General features: G+C 43.3%; 1 protein-coding gene across 4 annotated transcripts in view; it reads left to right on the top strand.

Annotated features, from left to right (window-relative positions):
- Positions 1 to 12,363, top strand: part of RMI1 (RecQ mediated genome instability 1) — a 60,423-nt gene that overhangs the window by 35,468 nt on the left and 12,592 nt on the right. For all 4 annotated transcript variants that reach the window (XM_085876879.1, XM_085876882.1, XM_085876881.1 and 1 more), the window contains 3 exons: positions 4,904 to 4,974; positions 6,510 to 7,190; positions 10,495 to 10,601. In XM_085876879.1, the coding sequence (XP_085733005.1) occupies positions 4,904 to 4,974; positions 6,510 to 7,190; positions 10,495 to 10,601 (859 nt within the window). The remainder of the gene's footprint in view (positions 1 to 4,903; positions 4,975 to 6,509; positions 7,191 to 10,494; positions 10,602 to 12,363) is intronic.

Below are 12,363 nucleotides of genomic sequence, written 5' to 3'. Positions count from 1 at the left end.
AGTATAACTATCCCCATTGCTCACCCTCCAATCAACTGTGAACTGCCTTCGTCTGTGGACCCACAGGCTGTGGTGAACCAGTTGAAAGGGGGTAAAGCACCAGGGATATGTGGCATCCATGCTGAACTTCTCAAGGCGAATGGAAATGCTGTGCTCGTGTCGTTGCATGCAGTTCTGTGCTCTTCCTGGAACACAGGCATCATCCCAACTGACTGCAAGACAGGCCTTCTTGTTCCTCTCTGGAAAGGGAAGGTTATCGCCAAGACTGCAACAACTACCGAGGAGTGACATTCCTCTCAGTGCCGGGCAAGGTGTTTGCGACGATAATTATTCATAGGGTTTGCCACCATCTGCTTGAGCACCAGAACTTGGAGCATTTGGGCTTTACAGCAAAGAAGTCAACGATTGACCGTATCCTTGCTCTTTCGGTCCTCACCGAACGCAGATGAGAGTTGCAGCAGGGGCTGCTTGCAGCCGATGTTGATCTTTGCAAAGCGTTTTATTCATTGAATCGGGATGCCCTCTGGAGGATTCTTGGTCTTTGCGAGATGCCACCAAAACTGATCTGATGTCTGAACTATACTCTGGTACAGAGAGTGCTGTGAGGTGTGGTGGTTCCATCTCCGACTTATTTCCAGTTGTTGCTGGAGTTTGTCAGGAGTGTGTACTGGCCCCCATACTCTTCACTTGCATGGACTGGATTCTGCGGAAGATGTCCGAGAGATCAAGCTGCGGTGCATCACTTGAAAAAGTCTATCTCTGACCTTGCGGAAACGCTGGATGTCCCTGTAAGGGCCCTGAAGGCTCTGAATGGGGAATCGGAGCCACTGAGACTGGGTTTCCTGGGTCAAAACTAAGATCCAGGCTTTCAATGACATCTTGGATGCTGCTGTCCTGTCTGTACCTGTTTGTGGTGAGGATGTTGAGGTCATGGAGAGATTCACTTACATTGGCAGTGATATTCATGTCTCCATATGCTGTGAGCCAGAGGTCAACAGACGTCTGGGTCGGGCCTGGGGAGTCATGGATTCACTGGATCGTGGGGTGTGGCACTGTTGGTACCTGTGCAGGAGGACAAAAATCCGAGTCTTCAGGTCCTTGGTGCTTCCAGTCTTGCTCTACGGATGTGAGACTTGGACTCTGACAAAGGATCTGAGACAAAGGCAGTTCCTTCAGTACTGAGTCTCTTCAGAGAATCCTTGTATATCACTGGTCAGACTTTGTGTCTAACGAGAGGTTGCTGAGAGAGTCTCAGTCTGTGAGCTTCAGCTGTGGCTGTATGGCCATGTGGCTCGATTTCCTGATTCTGATCTTGCTCACCAGATTCCCTTAGTGCGGGAGCTTCACGAGTGGAGAAGGCCAACGGGACGACCGTGTGCCTCGTTGCGGCAGGTTGATCACCACTCAAGGAGATGGGGATGGGCAGGCATATACCTGTGGGATGGCCAGACGGAGGCCCCTAGAGTACCAACGGAAAGTGGACGCAGCGACGCGCTGCTCCCATACCTGACCTAATCTAAGCCAGAGATAACTCACCTACATTTGGCAAAAGACAATGAGGGATCTTTAACCTCTTTTAACCAATGCTGGCACATGGGACACCTGGTTTACAGGTCATCCTAGGGATTGCACACTTTTTGATGAGAGGTCCTCTTTGCGTTGCACCATTTGGACCGTTCATAGTGTGGTCGGAAATCAAATCCAGATGAGACAGCTTGGTCAAAGGTAAGTATACACCATCCAGTGTACAACCTCTGCACCATCCGATCAAACTAGTTGACATGAAGAAAGATGTAAAAAGTCTTTCTCATTGAAGTATTCCATAAAATCATGGAATTTAGCATTGTGAAGTTGCTTTGTCGTGCTGTACAAATATCGATGTGAAACAAAATGGACAAGTGTAAATGATGAGCAACCTGTACTAGTTCTGCAATATTACCCTGATTCATCTCTGAGGAAATAAAGGAATGGTCTGGGTCTGACGTTTTGTCACCGGATGGTGTTCCTCTTTGGCTTCGCCCAAATATTTCCTTAACAAAGTGAATACTCCATACCAGTGTCTCTCTCATCTTGCAGTGCGCCAGTTCATGCATGTAAATGTGTTTGATAGGTTATATCTGAATTAAACGCATAATTTCTGAAAGAACATTTCATGCTCACAATGATAGATTTGTTAATCTTCCTTGTTATTCAAGTAGAGTAATTTAGAATGTTAAAACTGGTGTATTTCTTCCGTCTGTTTGTGTTGTTCTGTTCTCATCTGAGCACGTGGCCAATGATGCTGGGAACCCAGATTCTAAACCCATGCACTGATCATTGTCCATTGTTTCCCAGATTCTGAACTGTACACTGTGTTCATTGTCCATTGTTTCCCAGATTCTAAACCCATGTTCACTGTTCATTGTCCATTGTTTCCCAGATTCTGAACTGTACACTGTGTTCATTGTCCATTGTTTCCCAGATTCTAAACCCATGTTCACTGTTCATTGTCCATTGTTTCCCAGATTCTGAACCGTACACTGTGTTCATTGTCCATTGTTTCCCAGATTCTAAACCCATGTTCACTATGTTCATTGTCCATTGTTTCCCAGATTCTAAACCCATGTTCACTGTGTTCATTGTCCATTGTTTCCCAGATTCTAAACCCATGTTCACTGTGTTCATTGTCCATTATTTCCCAGATTCTAAACCCATGTTCACTGTGTTCATTGTCCATTGTTTCCCAGATTCTAAACCCATGTTCACTGTTCATTGTCCATTGTTTCCCAGATTCTGAACCGTACACTGTGTGCATTGTCCATTGTTTACCAGATTCTAAACCCATGTTCACTGTGTTCATTGTCCATTATTTCCCAGATTCTAAACCCATGTTCACTGTGTTCATTGTCCATTGTTTCCCAGATTCTAAACCCATGTTCACTGTGATCATTGTCCATTATTTCCCAGATTCTAAATCATACACTGTGTTCATTGTCCATTGTTTGTTTCCCATATTATAAACCCATGTTCACAGTGTTCATTGTCCATTGTTTCCTAGATTCTAAACACAGATTCCAAACCCGAACACAGTATGTTCATCGTCTATCGTTTCCCAGATTCTAAACTCATACACAGTGTGTTCATTGTCCATTGCTTCCTGGATTCTAAACCCATGTTCACTGTGTTCATTGTCCATTGTTTCCTAGATTCTAAACTCGTACACAGTATGTTAATTGTCCATTGTTTCCCACATTCTAAACCCGTGCACAGTATGTTCATTGTCTGATGTTTTATTTTATTTTAATATTTTTGTCATGTGTGTGAAATTGTAATCATCTCTCATGATGCTTCTGTCCTGTATGTGTTGTATATCCATGTTTTTATTTTTAATGTATATAATATCTAGGCTCATGGAAGAGTGAGATGTTGGAGGGTAAAAATCAAATTTATGGGGCAATGAGGCCACACTTTTAACGAAAATGGTACTTGGTAGAGTGCATACCCACACCAGGCTGATAAGTTTACGTTTTGTATCCCACCAATTTGCTTCCGAACTTCAACCAAAATCTCATTGGCTTGTTTTTTTGTCATTTAACCAACTCCTCCACCAAGCTTTTGTCATAACTCGTCCACAACTTTTTGAAATATCGTGTTCTCTCGTTTTTTTTCATTTAAAAGTCTCTGAAAAATTATTGGATACGGATCTGGATCTTCACCAAAATCAAATGAATTCTTCCCTGTCACACACCCAACCTGTCCACCAGGTTTCATCCGAATCGGTTCATAACTTTTTGAGATATCCACCTCACAGACCAACGGGTGAAAACATCACCTCGGTCCACCTTTGGTTGTGGAGGTAGCAAAAAGCAAGTGTGTGAATGAACAGGAGAAGGAAGATTGAGAGGGTTGTTGTTCGGGTTCATGCAGTTCGGAATTGGGGATGGTTTGAAATGGTGCTGCACCACCTGCTTCATGCCCTTGATGGAAGAGTGCAATTTGACTGCTTTCCAAAGCCAGTTCCACCATTGGAAAAGCGAGGAACAAATAAGTAGAGGTGTGCAGTCGGCCTGTATTTTTGGAAGTGTCATCAGGAGGGAATTCCTGGAAGAATGCAGGCATCTTGGAGTTGTCGGGGGTCGGAAGATGGAGCAACATCTGAGGAGAGGCCATAAAAACATGACCACTGACGTGCCTGCAATGTGAATGCAACAGATCACTATCTTCGACCTCATCACGGGAGATTCAAATCTTGATAAGTTTTATATTCTACAGAATCCAGGAGAGACAGATGGGATCCAGCGCTTAGAGGTGAGTCGCACTCCATCGAGCTCCAGACAAAGCCTTGCAGATTGAGTATTTGTGGGTTTTTTAAAATATATTCCTTTCTTTCTTGGAATGACCGAGGATGCCCAGTCTGTGGCTGGCTTTGAAGAGATTGTAACTGATATTGAGGCTGAGCAGTTTAAGACACTGAACTTCTTCCACCAGATGACCATGAGAATAAATGGTTGGCTTTCTGGCCACTCCTTCTGGAGAGTCTGTCATGTGAGAAAAGTAACTGTCCCCAAACAACGTGTGTGTGTGTGTGTGTGTGTGTGTGTGTGTGTGTGTGTGTGTGTGTGTGTGTGTGTGTGTGTGTGTGTGTGTGTGTGTGTGTGTGTGTGTGTGTGTGTGTGTGTGTGTGTGTGTGTGTGTGTGTGTACGCGCGCGCACACACTGTTGCATTTGCTTTTCAGGTTTAAAGGTATACCTGTTTGGTATCCCCAACTGAACTGTTGGTTAATGTTTCCTGGAACCCAGGTTCAAATCCCATCCATGTTAATTTGTCTGTTGTCTACTCATGTCCTTGTAATTCACATTAAAGTTTACTAAGAATATAAACAGACTTTGTGTTGTTTGGTAATTACCTTCTTTTCCATCACAGAGGGGAGGAGAACCTCGATGCTGGTGAGCACACGCTCGCCGATAATCCGAACGATTCAACACAACAAACAGGTGCCATGCATGAGCTTTGGTAAATGTGTACATAAAAAAGCTAGTCGAAGTACAAAAGCCTTTTATCAATACTTATCTGTTTTTATACTTCAACTTGTTCATGAAGGGTGCCACTGAAAATTTTAATTTGAAAATTAATTTTGTGGTTTAGAATTCATTGTAGTATTTTGATATTCTGGTTATGTCCTGGTCGATTTATTTCTGCTTGGCTTAACAAAACTAGCAACGTGTGTGTGTGCGTGTGCGCGTGCATACACACGTATGTACATTAGGGTGAGTCAATATAATTTACACTACAACTCTTGATTGAGGCCACAGGGATACTCCTCCTGGTCATTTTTCAACATTATCCCTGAGGAATGATGTGTATGTTTCCTCTTAATCTCAGCTTCCTGATGCCTGCAGCATAGAACTCTTTTCGTTTGGTGCGTAGCCATACTTAAACAGCTCTCATGAAGTCCTCGTGCTGCACAAAGTTTCCTTCAGGTGCCCAAACGGTTGTTCGTCGGATGGGGACGTTATAGGTTGTACGACAGGTGTGGGGAAAACATCCCTTTTTGAGTTTGGTGATGGTGCCTCTTGTAACGTGGATGGTCTGAGGTCTGACATTGTCCTGTTGCAGAAGTAGACCAGGACGTCACCAAATCTCATTTTGCAATTGGTGGAGTTGGTCACAGTCGGCTCTTGGAATGAAACCAAAAGAGGACCATCCTTGTTCCAGATCACCATTGGCATGATTTTGCCAACAGGTCACTGGACCATAAACCTCTTCGCAGGACATGTTAGATGCTCCCACACTATGCATTGTCTCTTTGATTCAGATTTGCATTGAAATACCCATGTCTCGTCTTTCATCACATTATGAAACAGGAAGACGTCCTCTTCCTTGCAGAATCACTGGCGCAAGGGTGCACAGGTTTGCAAATGCTGGGCAGCCTTATAGGCATCTGCAAGCATTTACGACGCCCAACTGCACGACACTTTTCGATTGGTTGATTTGTCTTGGACAATCGTGTGCACGGTACCGTGGTTGATGCCATTTTCATTGGCGATATCATCTTCCGGTGTGCGTCGATCACTACAGGTACGTCTGTCCGCACGGAGGATGTTCTGTGCAGACGTGGCCTCCTGGAGTTTTTCAGGACACTTCCTCATGCACACTTTCTGCCTTCTCCAATATTTTATATCCACCCATACGCATTTATTCAGTGCTGTACCCTCGCCTGTTTGTAAATTTCAATTCCAATCATACCCTGATGCTCGAACATAAGGAATAACTGCTCATTCTTCGTAAGTACAACTTTTCAATGGTGGTGCCATCAGTGATTCATAGTTGTCTAACTGCAACCACAAATTATCGCCCAATGAGCACACAATGCAGGAGTGCTAACATACATTGCTGGACAGGTGTACATATCATCATGTGTGTTGCTGGAATAAAAAGTGGCGTAATTTATTGACTCACCCTCATGTGTATGTGGCTCATGTATAAACATTTAGTGTAAAGTGTTTTCCAATTCTCTTTTCTTTTGTAGAAAGTGTTTTGGACTTCCTTGATGAAGATTTCCTTGATGAGGATTTCCCAAAAGATGATTTTCCAGTTGTTCCTCTACATGCCTCCAAGAGAACTTCAGAGCAGTTCTCTTCTGCCAGGCCCCCCTCCACCAATACCACCTTCGTATCGGAAGTTTCGAGAGCTACGGCGTCTCCAGCTGATGTGGCCATGTACCCGAAATGTCAGGATAGCTATTCCAATGAAGTGGCGAAACAGGGCTGTCCGAGTAGGTCAAGCAGCCCAATGGGTGAGCCATTTGATTTGGACGATAATTGGTGCTTGGAAGTATTTTCACCAGAGGTTGGCACTTCTCACTTGGGATCTGATGGAAGCAACACCATGAAGAGCAGCATACTTGGAACACACACCTCTGATGCTGCACCTTTTATAAACCCTCAAAGTAAAAAGCCTAGATTGCTGAGCCCAGAACTTGTTTCTGCCTTTGATTCCACAAACTCTTCTCCCATCTCTGTTCACGTTGGGGTTCTTCATGTGCAAGATGGAACACACACTTCTCGATGTGTGACAAAGCAGGACCAGTTTGCCAAAGAAAGCAAGATGGAAAATTGTGCCACTGCCAGCCTGAGGATCACGTCCCAACTGGACATGCCGACTGGACTAAGAGCTAATCAACCTCTTGAACAAGACCTAGAGAGAAACGGTACGTAAAAATCAGTCTCCAAGGTGAGAGGAACTCATGTTCGTACATGCACCACATTGAGTCATTCCTATTGTGCAGGGATTTATCCTGAGTGCAGGGATTTTTGTATTTGTATTTATATGTATTTATATTTATATTTATTTGTAGGGATATTGTGCAGGGATTTTTGTTTTGATCCTGAGGAAAGAGCAATTAGGTTGCAGTCCACTGCTGTTCTCGTATAGTGCCAGGAAAGGGTTTTTATTTGTTATTATTATTTATTTAATTGTTTGTATTTGTATACATAGTGGAGATCTGTGAAACTAGAACGAGTACAATGAACGGAGCAGGGTGCAACAGGACAAAAGGAATGGTAGAGTAAGGGAGGAAATGCCAACAGCAGAGCTGAAGGCCAAGTCTGAAGGAGGTGGACAAACAATGGGTGTGGGGAGGCATGAGGTGCAGGAGAGGATACATAGGCTGGACAAGATGGATACAGAAGGAAGCTCTCAGGAGGGATTGGGTTGGGGAGGGGGGTTAACAAGGTGGAAAATTGCTTGGTTTTTGGATTGGGGACGATCTGAGATGGTGGTATCCAGCTTTCTTGAAGACTTGGACGAAAGGAGGAAATTGAACAGAATGTGGAAGTTGGTTTCACAGGTGGGAAACAGAGGAACAAATGAGTGTCGGTGAGCAGTGATCCTGGAGTGAGGTAGTTTCACCAGAAGAGGGTTGATGGTGGACCACGTGTGCCCTGCAGAAAACTGGGGGAACAAAGCATGGAGAGTGCAGAGGGTGCAAGACCAGAGAGAGGTGGGAGAAGACAGACACCACTGACATATCTGCAATGGCAAAGTGATAGGCCCATAGACTCAGCCTTGGTGTGGGAGATTCCAATAATCTTCAAGGGCTTGGTTTCCATGGCGTCGATCTGAGAAGGATGTGAGGTAGGGGAGAGCAGTACTCCATCAAGCTGTGGATGAAGGTCTTGTAAGTGGATAGGAGTTTAGATGTACCAAGGAAGGACTATGGACGATGGAGGATGCCCAGTCGACAGCTGACTTGGGATGTCAACTTAGAACTGCAGTTTGCCCAAGAAAGATCATGACCGAGTGAAACTCAGGAGTTTGAACGACCGAACTTCTTTGAGAGAATTGTTGAGGAAGTAGGTTTGGGGTGGGGGGAGGGGGTTTGCCAGATGGTCCTTTTGGAGAGAGAGATAGTGAGAGAGAGATTTGTCAGGATTGAAAGACATTCCAAGTGTTTGACCATCTTGTGGTTATGTCAGGGTCTAAAGAAAGGAAATAGGCTGCAGCCTGCCTGTCTGAAGGATGAGGGATGTCACGGCAGACAATGGAGTCATCAGCAAAGATATAATGAGGATTTTCCAGTCAGAGAGATCGTTAATGAACATTATATTAGGAATAGGATAGGGCTGAGAGCACTGCCTTAGGGCACTCCATCCTTGACAGAGAGAGGAGATGAAAGGATTCCGTTGAGAGCCACACGGCGACAAGAGAAAAGGAAGTCAGTAAGCCGTGTGTGGATTGGTCTTGGATGCCATAAGCAGAGAGTTTGGAGAGCAAGGTGGGGTACCAGACTGTATCAAAAGCTCGATTTGTTCATGGAAAAACCACATTTCAAATTTGGCCTCCAAAACCAGCCTCCCGACTCTGCATCCTCCATCGTACAAAGTCTTTCCTTGGTACATTGGTACATCTAAACTCCTATCCACTTACAAGACCTTCATCCACAGCTTGATGGAGTACCGCTCTCCCCTCTGGCCTGGTTCACCTGCCTCACATTCCTTGCATCTTGCTTAGCTTGATGCTGCAGAAACCAAGGCTGACAAGATCAATTGAATCTCCCATTAGGGTTGGGCATACAACCATACTTTTTTGAAAGGAGTGTTTTTATGGCCAAATTTCACGCTGATCACGAATCCGTTGATTCGTGATCAACTTTTTGACATCAGATGATGTCTTAGGTTGGTAAAATGCAAAAATTCAAAATGGCCACCAAATTTACCCATTTTCAGGTAAAATTTGATAATTATGGCTTACTAGGGCATGTGATATGTCATTTCTTATGTTTTCAGGGTCGCTGATATCGAATATGAGGTCAAAACAGTGACATGATGGCTGCATGGATTTATCGCTAAACATGGGTATTTTTGATGGAAAATACCACTTTTCAATTTCAGAACGAATTTTGAATTGTATCATCAACTATATCCTTTGTTTTTGATGTACGTTTTTCGTGTCGTTACAGTGTAACTGTACAGTGTAATTATAACGACACAAAAAACGTACATCAAAAACAAAGGATATAGTTAATGAAACAATTCAAAATTCGTTCTGAAATTGAAAAGTGGTATTTTCCATCGAAAATACCCATGTTTAGCGATAAATCCATACAGTCATCATGTGTCACTGTTTTGACCTCATATTCGATATCAGCGACCCTGAAAACATAAGAAATGACGTATCACATGCCCGAGTAAGCCATAATTATCAAATTTTACCTGAAAATGGGTAAATGTGGCAGCCATTTTGAATTTTTGCATTTTACCAACCTAAGACATCATCCGATGTCAAAAAGTTCAACGGATTCGTGATCAGCGTGAAAAATGGCTATAAAAAACACTCCTTTCAATGGGACAACAGAGAAAAATTCGATGTGTGCCCAACCCTACTCCCATGCTGAAGCTGAGTCTTTAGGCCTTTCGCTTTCAAAGTGCAGACAGGTCAGCAGTCTCTTTGTCTTCAATTGTCTCCTGTCTGGTCTTGCATCCTCTACTCTTTCTGTGCTTTGTTTGTCAAAAAAAACAAAACAAGGAACAACAAAGAACGGCTCTGATCTCATGTTTTACACATGATGAGTAAAACATTTGCTCGAGCAAGTTTTCATCCTTTCAACCCATTATCCCGACAGTCTCCCACCCCTTTTCATCAACCCAGCCCTTTCATCCTCTTTCGATATGAGAAATTTTAGAGCCCAAAGTGATTTGAGTATGTCATGTACTTGCACCAAGTGAAAGCAAAATACACATTGCATAACCTGGAATGTACATAGTGAAACAGGCTCAGTTAAAAAAAAAAATAACCAAACCCCTGTTGCAGATAACTCCACCATGGCCATTGTGGCAGGTCAGGAGGGAGATTGTATCGGAGGATAAGAGACCAAAATGAACTCGAGCTTGGCCATGTTTATCAGATTTCTGCTGAGGATTCCAGGTTTAAGTTGATCTTCATTGACAATAATGTACCAGATTATGGTGATTTAAAATACGTATTGCTTTCTGTTGGTCTTGAATCTGTTTCAGAACCTACTTTAATTGACTGCTGCAACAAGGACCCTTTTATTTACTTGTCGAAAGCCCTGCAGACATTAAAAAGCAACCATCCTGCAACCATGACTGTGAGAATAAAGGTAAACAAATTTATTACTGTCGCATTCAAGATCAATTTGTGGGATTTGGAACCAAAATTGGGTAATAAATAAAGCACATGCATTACTGGGATGTATAGATTCTCATAGATCTGAGAACCAGTGCACACTCACTCACTCACTTGCAGCACAGTTAATATAGCTTTCAGTGTCCCTTCGGCAATGTGTGGGGATAAGTTTCCCAATAAATTCCCGCATTCATTTATATCATAAAAAAATACATCAGGATTGGATCCCACAGAGTAAAAGTTAATCTGTACAATTACAGTATCACAGAATACGGCAGTACTCCATCTGCGGGGATGGTACAGGAAAAAAAAAAAAGACCGCCCCATCAAATGTGTCCAAAATGATACGCTTCGAACTACGATAGAGTGAAGTCATGAGCCTTTAAAAGCCATACCTTTTATTCTCGAACGTTTTCAAAATGAACAACAATGAAAAAGATGCCGAAATGCATCGTTCAACTACCAGATAGAGAGATCGCAAAATTGCCGAATTGATCATCCACTGAATTGTTGATTCCAGCCAATGATACTTGCATCCGGCCGAGCACAATAATGACGGAAGCATTTACAATGATTCCAATGGAAGGAAGTGACATTCTCTCATGGGTATTGCACCCATACCATAACAACAAAAATCACACCTGTGTCCAAAGGAAGCATTTAAAAAAAAAAAGAAGCAGTTTGGCATTTTAGAAATGAAATGGGCAAAGATTGGAAACACATGGAACACTCGAGAACCACCCTGTACAATTACCCTCGAGAATTACCCTCGAGAATTACCCTCGAGAATTACCCTCTGGAATTGCCCTCTGGAATTACCCTCTGGAATTACCCTCAAGAATTACCCTCCAGGATTACCCTCTAGAATTACCCTTTAGGATTACCCTCCAGGATTACCCTCTAGAATTACCCTCCAGGATTACCCTCCAGAATTACCCTCCAGAATTACCCTCCAGAATTACCCTCTCGGATTACCCTCTGGAATTACCCTCCGGAATTACCCTCGAGAATTACCCTCTAGGATTACCCTCCAGGATTACCCTCCAGAATTACCCTCCAGAATTACCCTCTAGAATTACCCTCCAGGATTACCCTCCAGAATTACCCTTTAGGATTACCCTCCAGAATTACCCTCCAGGATTACCCTCTAGAATTACCCTCCAGGATTACCCTCCAGAATTACCCTCCAGAATTACCCTCTAGAATTACCCTCTAGAATTACCCTCCAGAATTACCCTCTCGGATTACCCTCTGGAATTACCCTCCGGAATTACCCTCCAGAATTACCGTCTAGGATTACCTTCTGGAATTACCGTCTAGGATTACCTTCTGGAATTACCCTCTAGGATTACCCTCCGGAATTACCCTCCAGAATTACCCTCCGGAATTACCTTCTGGAATTACCCTCGAAAATTACCCTCTAGAATTACCCTCTAGAAATACCCTTTAGAAAACAATCACTTCCAGTTCCGGTTCTTGAGCGATGGTGGCAGTTCCCTTGACGGTCTCTGCTGACTTTGTCAAAGATGATTTTTCCGGTCATTTTTTGTCGCATTTTTACTGCTATTTTATTATCTCCATGTTTACTGTGTTTCTAGTTCGGTTGTGTTAAAACTTGTGCAAGTTGCTGAGTATTTGTCGATCTTTTCATATCGGGTTTCATTGAGGCCTACCCTTCTTCCCGTTAATGTTCATGATCTTGTTGTATTTTCTCCTCATCATCTTCAGTTTTTTGC

Source organism: Eptatretus burgeri, chromosome 4 (assembly GCF_056783735.1).
Source record: "Eptatretus burgeri isolate ZD-2024b chromosome 4, Ebu_testis_v1, whole genome shotgun sequence".
NCBI lineage: Eukaryota > Metazoa > Chordata > Myxini > Myxiniformes > Myxinidae > Eptatretus > Eptatretus burgeri.
Note: the sequence above shows the minus strand (reverse complement) of the source record. Positions and strands in the feature narration are given on the sequence as shown.